Genomic DNA, 7500 nt, shown 5'->3' with positions numbered 1-7500 from the left:
AACAGAGAAAAAACGAACAATAATCCCAAGCCCTGAAAAGCACCATCACCCACACGCGCCTCGCAGACCGCCCTTAAACTCAAGATCTCCATCAAGGCTTAAGTACAAGAATATTACCACCAAGAGGACACTGAGGCCCGGGTGTCACGAGGTCGCGACCCCGTGACCGCGCCGCCACCGCCACATCCTCCACCCAACGCTCGCCAAGGATCTCAACGAGCATCCCATACATACGAATATATAGATACACAGACACACATACATGCATAAACGTGTGTGTGTGTGTGTGTGTGTGTGTGTGTGTGTGTGTGTGTGTGTGTGTATGTATGTGTATGTATGTGTATGTATGTGTATGTATGTGTATGTATGTGTATGTATGTGTATGTATGTGTGTGTAAGTGTATGTGTGTGTAAGTGTATGTATGTGTGTGTGTAAGTGTATGTGTGTGTAAGTGTATGTGTGTGTAAGTGTATGTTGTGTAAGTGTATGTATGTGTTGTAAGTGTATGTGTGTGTAAGTGTATGTGTGTAAGTGTATGTGTAAGTGTATGTGTGTAAGTGTATGTGTGTAAGTGTATGTGTGTGTAAGTGTGTGTGTGTAAGTGTATGTGTGTAAGTGTATGTGTAAGTGTAAGTGTATGTGTGTGTAAGTGTATGTGTGTAAGTGTATGCGTGTGTAAGTGTAAGCGTGGTAAGGTATGGATGTGGTAAGGTATGTGTGTGTAGGTATGTGTGGAGTGAGTAGGTAAGTGATGGTGTGAGAAGAGAGAAAGGAGGAGAAGAGAGAAGGAGAAGGAGAGAGAAGAGGGAGAGGGAGAGAGGGAGAGAGAGAGAAGAGAGAGAGAAGGAGAGAGGAAGAGAGAAGGAGGAGGAGAGAGGAGAGAAGAGAGAGGGAAGAGAGAGAGAGAGAGAGAGAGAGGATAAAAAGATGAGAGAAGAGAGAGAGAGAGGAGAAAGAGAGAGAGAGAGAGAGAGAAGAGAGAGAGAGAAGAGAGAGAGAGAAGAGAAGAAGAGAGAAGAGGAGAGAGAGAGAGGAGAAGAGAGAGAGAGACTGACTGAACGTGCGCATATGTACATACACATCTATATAAATGATATTTCATAGAATACAGTTCATCCCAGTTTGTCTAGCTCTCAGTAATGAGAAGCATCGACTAAACCACGTTCTGCTGCGCGAAAGGCGGAACTAAAGCAAAGCAACATTCCTCAATTAAGCCTCAATCAATTTAATGAAAACCTAGTTTTCATGTATGGTCATAGGCCTATGTGCAATTAGGCCTACATTCTCGGTCTGATCTGTTTCGCTCTCTATCAGACATGCTAATTAGACCTCGTTAAGTATGCAGCGCAGAAATCATACTAATAATCTAACGCCCGGCGGCCATAAAGGGTCACACGCACCCACGCATCTTCCCAATGTTGACCTGACCCCGTGACCTCGTCTGTGAGGGAGTGAGGGGGATGGGGGGGGGGTGGAAGGACAAGTAAGGTGACACGAAAATTCTCGGTTCTGAGGTTAGATTGAAGGGATGTGAACCCTACAGTTGCTTGACCTCCCTCCCCCTTCCTGCGGGACTGTGACCTGCGATGACCTGGTCGGTTTGTCTCACGGGAACACCCTCCCTCCCTCTCTCGTGGAAGGAGAGATCCGAATATACTTCACCCTTTTAGAAGAAGAGAAGGAAGTGGGTGATGGTGGGGGAGGGAGGGAGTGAGGAGATAGATAGATAGATATAGAGAGAGGAGAAAAAAGGAGAGAAGAGAAAGAGAAGAGAAGATAAATAATAGATAAAGAGAAGAGAAGAGGAGGGCGTGCTTCCTTCACCTCCTTAACCCTTTCCCCCTTAAGACTGTAAATGAGGTAACGTCCACACTCAACGGGCGTGACAGCAGAGGGCGAAGGGGAATTATAAACGCGGTCCCATGCACGGACGCTGACTATGTGTCTTATGAGAAAAAATTGTCTTTAAATTAGCTTCTCTCTTATCATCTAGATCGTACGCTAGGTCCGAGAGAGAGAGAGAGAGAGAGAGAGAGAGAGAGAGAGAGAGAGAGAGAGAGAGAGAGGGAGAGAGGAGAGAGGGGGGAGAGAGAGAGAGAGGGAGAGAGAAGAGAGAGAGGAGAAGAGAGAGAGAGAGAGAGAGAGAGAGAGAAGAGAGAGAGAGAGAGAGAGAGAGAGGAGAAGAAAGCAAGACAGGAGAAAAGAGAGGGGGAAAGACACAAAGGCGACCGCATCCGAAAGAATGTAACCCCCCCGACAAGAGCCGCGTTGGAAAACACCGCACACGAAAAGCAACGCCTACGAAGTCAGCTGAAGTACCTATCGACAGGATTCACGACCTTTATAGCCTCCTCGGATCCCCGCACGAAATCTACAAACTTGTACACTTACGCCAAATCCTACGACCAGTGATCCACAAACCAAAACTGCGCCCAACAACGCCTTATTATCTTATTTACATGCATATTAGATTATTTGTTCGGCAAAATACGCTCTAGGAAGATCTACCAAACACAACGATTATTAATACAAATGGCATCTGGAATTTAGCAGAAAATAAATAATAAATGATACAAAAATAATAAAATAGGAATAAATAAAAATAACAACACAATACAGGAAATCATAAAATATACTAATATAAATAATATATAATAAAAATCCTAATACAAATAATAAATAAATAAAAATACCATCTCAAATAATAACCAAGAAAAATACTAAGACAATAAATAATAACATCATTAATAAAAATACCAATACAAAGAATAATAATAAATGGCAAAATACCAATAAAAATACAACTAATAAAAATCCGATGCCACGAATGTCAACACTCATAGAAAACGAGATTTGGCGAACGATCTCCAAAAACATTCTTTTTTTTTACCCTATTTCTCGAACAAATGATCAAAACACGACAATTCCACCACGGAGAAGGAGACAGAAAGAGAGAGAATGCAATAATAAAGAAGAAATAGAGGGGGAAAAAAAGGAAGGAGATTTAAGTGTCAGCGGCGAGGAGAGACGCGTCTTCCTGTCACCCATTGGCTCTTATTTAACTCGATTTTTCTCCTAATTCGCTCAGAAACACCGACGTGCTGGTTCCTCGACGATTCAGGCAGATTTAGGGCTTAGAACAGAGGCCGGAATATCGTCTCCTCGCTCTTAAAAAAGGGAAAAAAAAAATAAAGAGTCTCACCTGTGAACGCTGCTTTGCGACATTATTCCCGCTCTAGACACGCTGTCATATTAGGTCCACCTCGTAACCGGAGAGAACAAAAGAGAAATCGCCTGCGGATTGTCTTCCTTTTTTTCTTATTTTTTCCTTTTTAAGAGATAATTTTATGGGTTTTTAAATCGGAACGGAACACGAGCTCGTCACTTTTCCTCCCTCACGCTAACGTCACCACAACGCAACTGAGGCCAAGATGGCGGCGGTCGTATTTTGGCGCCTAAAGCCCATGGGCGGTTGAGAGCGCGTCGCTGATTGGTCGACGGCGGTTGGTTGCGAGACGGGGGCGGTGATTGGTCGGTTGGGCTGCGCGGCGGCACGGATTTTCGCTTCTGCGCAAGTCTAGGGTTTTCAGTTTTTTCATTATTTTGATAATTATTTTTGTGGGTTTTGCGGTGTTTTTTACCTTATGGGGTTACGGGAAGTTTATCATATGATCATGCAGATTGTTGATGTATTATTATTCTTTTTATTAATTACCGCAATGATATGCTAGTGAAGATAATGACAGAAGGCGCTCAAAATATTGGAACGCGCGAGGCCTAAGACTTCTAAAAAGCTGTAAATAGACCTTTTGAAAGCTGAATTTACGAAGAAAAAATGCCGCGATATTCACTATTACACATCTCTGTTCCTCTGGTTATACTTTATTGGCAGATTTTTAAATACCGGGACGACCATTCGCGTGGATAAATTGGATAAATTATGAAATAACTAATGGCACAAATAGCTTTAATCTTCGAAATAAACGTAATATTATGAAGGCTATTTCTCATCCTTTATTCGTATCGCGATAATTATCCCAGTTTTACACATTTATCATTTTAATTTTTTTCCAATATAACTAAAAAAAATATATAGAGGATTTAATTTTCTTATTTATTACACCAATATTTGTCCTTTTCTTATAATCTGCGTCTGATATGTCATAAAGTAAATCATATCTGTGCCTCTGTTTTATTATTAAGAATATTATCTCATTACATTTCTACTTTTAGTGTGTATCGGTAATATTATCGATGATGTAATTGTTTTGAGATAATGATTACTGTCATTCAGATTATCATTAATATTATTACAATCATTGTTAATATTTCTGTTATCATTATCATCCTTATTATTATTGTCATTATTATTATTATTATTATTATTATTATTGTAATTATTATTATTTTCATTATCATTATTACTATTATAATTATCATTACCAACATTGCTATTATTATTACTATTGTTAGTATAATCATGATGGTCACCGTTATTATCATTAATATCATTAATATTACTAGTATCAATACCATCAATATGATAATTATCCATAAAAATGGAAACAATTAGAATAGAAGAAAATTATTATGATAACCTAATACTACTTGTAATATGATAAAGATATTGATAGCAGACGTAATGTAACAAATAGTTTAATAAGAGAACAATGAATGAGTCACGAGTGAATGAACGAACAGTGAATGAATCATGAAACAATGGATCATTATTGTTCTTCATATAATCAACCTCGTTGGGTCGTTGTTATCACCACATTGTCTGACGATGGCGATGATTGATAACGCTAATGGATAAACAGTAATGGAAAAAATAACGAAACGGGAAGGGAAAATAAGATAATACGAAATGTGAGATATGTTTCACAATTTAACGGAAGTTTATTATAGGTGTCATTATTACTAGTACTTTTATTATCATTATTATTACTATTATTATTACTACTAGACTCTCTTATAATTTTTTAAATCATCATATGTGTAAAGTCAATGTAATAACTGTGTATGTGGCATCACTGTCATAATCATCATTGTTATTATTATTACTAACAGCAGTATCATAATGCTATCATCATGACAAGCGGTATTGTTATCACCATTATCACAATCATGACACGCTATTATAATCGTCATAATCATCATTATCATACCCTGTACAATGGCAAGCCTTCTCAATACATCTGTCGTATAAAAGAGATGTAGGGCTTAGTCAGTAGTCAGTGAAATTACGGTTTTCTGAGCAGCTGCGATATGCTCCAGAAACAGTGGGGTGTACTAAGCAGCTGATAGTAAGGAATTCACACGCTTCATAAATATCTGTAGAGAAATAGATAGATGAACATAACTGTGTATGTGTGTATGTACATATAAATATATATTTACATATACATATATATTGATATATATATATACATATATACAGACAGATATGTAGATAGATACATAATTATGCGCGCGCGCGTGTGTGTGTGTGTGTTGTGTGTGTGTGTGTGTGTGTGTGTGTGTGTATGTGTTTGTGTGTGTGTGTGTGTGTGTGTGTGTACGTGTTTGTGTGTGTGTGCGTCTGTGTGTGTGTGTGTGTGTGTGTGTGTCTGTGTACATATGCGCACGTAAACACAGTAAGTGAAACATGCCTAAAAACTAACAATCCCACAAAAATACGACGAAATAATTACACTCCTTTCTGTTTGTAATCAAATCTCATTCACCTAAATTAAAAGTAAGTCTCGCAATCGAAGCAAAACAAACGTAAACCACTGCATTGTTCTTATGCTACGAATAGTTTCTGTGTTTTTGTTATTATTGGATCCTTATCATTCATGCTGCTATTTCTATACAAACATTACATTTGTCTTTACCGATGATGTTACTCGTAGTACCACTATTGTTCTTGCGATTAAGAATTTTATATCAATATTTAATATTATTATTATCAACATCATTATCATTCCTATTATTTATTTATGTATTTATTATTATTATTATTATTATTATTATTATTATTATTATTATTATTATTATTATCATCATCATCATCACCATTATCATTATCATCATTATCATTATTAATATTATCATCATTATTAATATTATTATCATTATCATTATCATAATAATTTATGGTAATTATCATGAATATAATTACTACTATTACTACTATTATCATCATATTTAACATTACTATCATTAACATTATTATGACTATTATCATTATCATCATCATCATTGTTACTATTATCATTATTATTATTTTTATCTTCATTATTATTATTACTGCCTTTATTATCATCATGATTATGTATATCATTATCATTATTAGTAGTATCATTATTTTCTTGATATTTTGTTGTTACTATTTCTATGATTATCATTATAATTATTATCATTAATGTTATTATCATCATCTTTATTATTTGCATCGTCATTATCGTTGTTAATACCATTATTATGATTATTACAGTAATGATGGTGATGATAATAATGATAATTATCAGTGTCATTATTATCATATTATTATTATTATTATTATTATTATTATTTATTAATATTGGTATTATTGTTATCATTACTATTATCATTATCGTACTTATTATTACGATTATTAATAATGATGATTATCATTATTACCGTTATTATTATTATTATTATTATTATTATTATTACTATTAGTTGTAATAATTATTAAGACTATTATCTTATTAGTTGTAATATCATTGTTTTTCACCATTATTATTGTTACTTTTATTATCATCATCGTCATCATTATCATCCCCATTGTTATAACTATTACTATTGTTGTTACTGTTATTATTATTATCATTATCACAGTTATCATGATCTTAATTATCATCATTATTATTATTATCACCATCATTATTATTAATACAATAATCACAACATCAACATTAATAAATGTTTTTTATCAATATTCTTACCAATCTGTTTTTATCATGACCATCCCCAAAATTGTCACCATCGGTAATGTATAGATTCTGATTAATCAAATCCTATTTTTAGATACATATTTTAGAAACAGTAATGCAATAAAAGTCTCCATTCCTATATCAAACTGATTCATAGCACGAAGAGTATAGTATAATTCGTTAAAAGTAGCCATCAATATACCATAGTAATCAACAGCATTAGGCCGATGTTTATTAAAAGTTTCAAACTTCAGGACAACTTGAATGACAAAAGGTAATCAGCCTTAAATTACCTTTAATGGTATATCCTGAAACAATGAGTTCGTATCAAGGAGAAATATATGGCTAGTTTTCACAGGGATTTAGAAAAAGAATCACGACACAGGATATCTTCACGGTGCAGAATGACTACACGCACGCACGCACGCATATATATATATATATATATATATATATATATATATATATATATATATATAATATATATATATATATATATATATATATATATATATATATGTGTGTGTGTGTGTGTGTGTGTGTGTGTGTGTGTAGATG

The 7500-nt window shown here is 35.0% G+C and overlaps 1 protein-coding gene across 2 annotated transcripts in view; it reads right to left on the bottom strand.

Moving 5' to 3' along the window:
• The window catches only part of LOC119590730 (myb-related protein B-like), a 68923-nt gene extending 65495 nt beyond the window's left edge, over nucleotides 1-3428 (bottom strand). For both annotated transcript variants that reach the window (XM_037939432.1, XM_037939459.1), the window contains exon 1: nucleotides 3204-3428. In XM_037939432.1, the coding sequence (XP_037795360.1) occupies nucleotides 3204-3226 (23 nt within the window). In that variant the 5' untranslated portion in view covers nucleotides 3227-3428. The remainder of the gene's footprint in view (nucleotides 1-3203) is intronic.
• Nucleotides 3429-7500: the final 4072 nt, after the last annotated feature.

This window comes from Penaeus monodon, chromosome 3, assembly GCF_015228065.2.
Source record: "Penaeus monodon isolate SGIC_2016 chromosome 3, NSTDA_Pmon_1, whole genome shotgun sequence".
Lineage (NCBI taxonomy): Eukaryota > Metazoa > Arthropoda > Malacostraca > Decapoda > Penaeidae > Penaeus > Penaeus monodon.
Note: the sequence above shows the minus strand (reverse complement) of the source record. Positions and strands in the feature narration are given on the sequence as shown.